Genomic DNA, 328 nt, shown 5'->3' on the forward strand with positions numbered 1-328 from the left:
AGAGTCCTCTACTCCTACGTTATTCCTGGACTAACAATAACCCGCCTCGTTGCAGTGGATGACGGCAGGACGCGGCGTCGTGCACTCGGAGATGCCGGCGACCGAGGGAGAGAATGTAGGCCTACAACTCTGGGTCAACCTTCCCAAGGCAGAGAAGTTAATTGAGCCGGGTACATTTTTTTTGCAGTTTTTTCTTTCTTTTCCCTCTGAGATTTATTAGGGTTTGTGGGGTTATCATGTTTTGTTTAATGGGGTATATACTATTGTAGTTAACTTTATTAAAGTAGATGATTTACTGGAGGACTTTTGTAATATTCGAAATTTACGT

The 328-nt window shown here is 43.3% G+C and overlaps 1 protein-coding gene across 1 annotated transcript in view; it reads left to right on the forward strand.

The window, feature by feature from the left end:
- LOC119591304 (pirin-like) overlaps positions 1 to 328 on the forward strand; it is a gene marked incomplete in the record, with an annotated part of 7,937 nt that overhangs the window by 2,492 nt on the left and 5,117 nt on the right. The window contains 1 exon segment of the mRNA XM_037940031.1: positions 56 to 170. Within this exon segment, the coding sequence (XP_037795959.1) occupies positions 56 to 170 (115 nt within the window).

Source organism: Penaeus monodon, chromosome 28 (assembly GCF_015228065.2).
Source record: "Penaeus monodon isolate SGIC_2016 chromosome 28, NSTDA_Pmon_1, whole genome shotgun sequence".
In the NCBI taxonomy this organism is placed as follows: Eukaryota; Metazoa; Arthropoda; class Malacostraca; order Decapoda; family Penaeidae; genus Penaeus; species Penaeus monodon.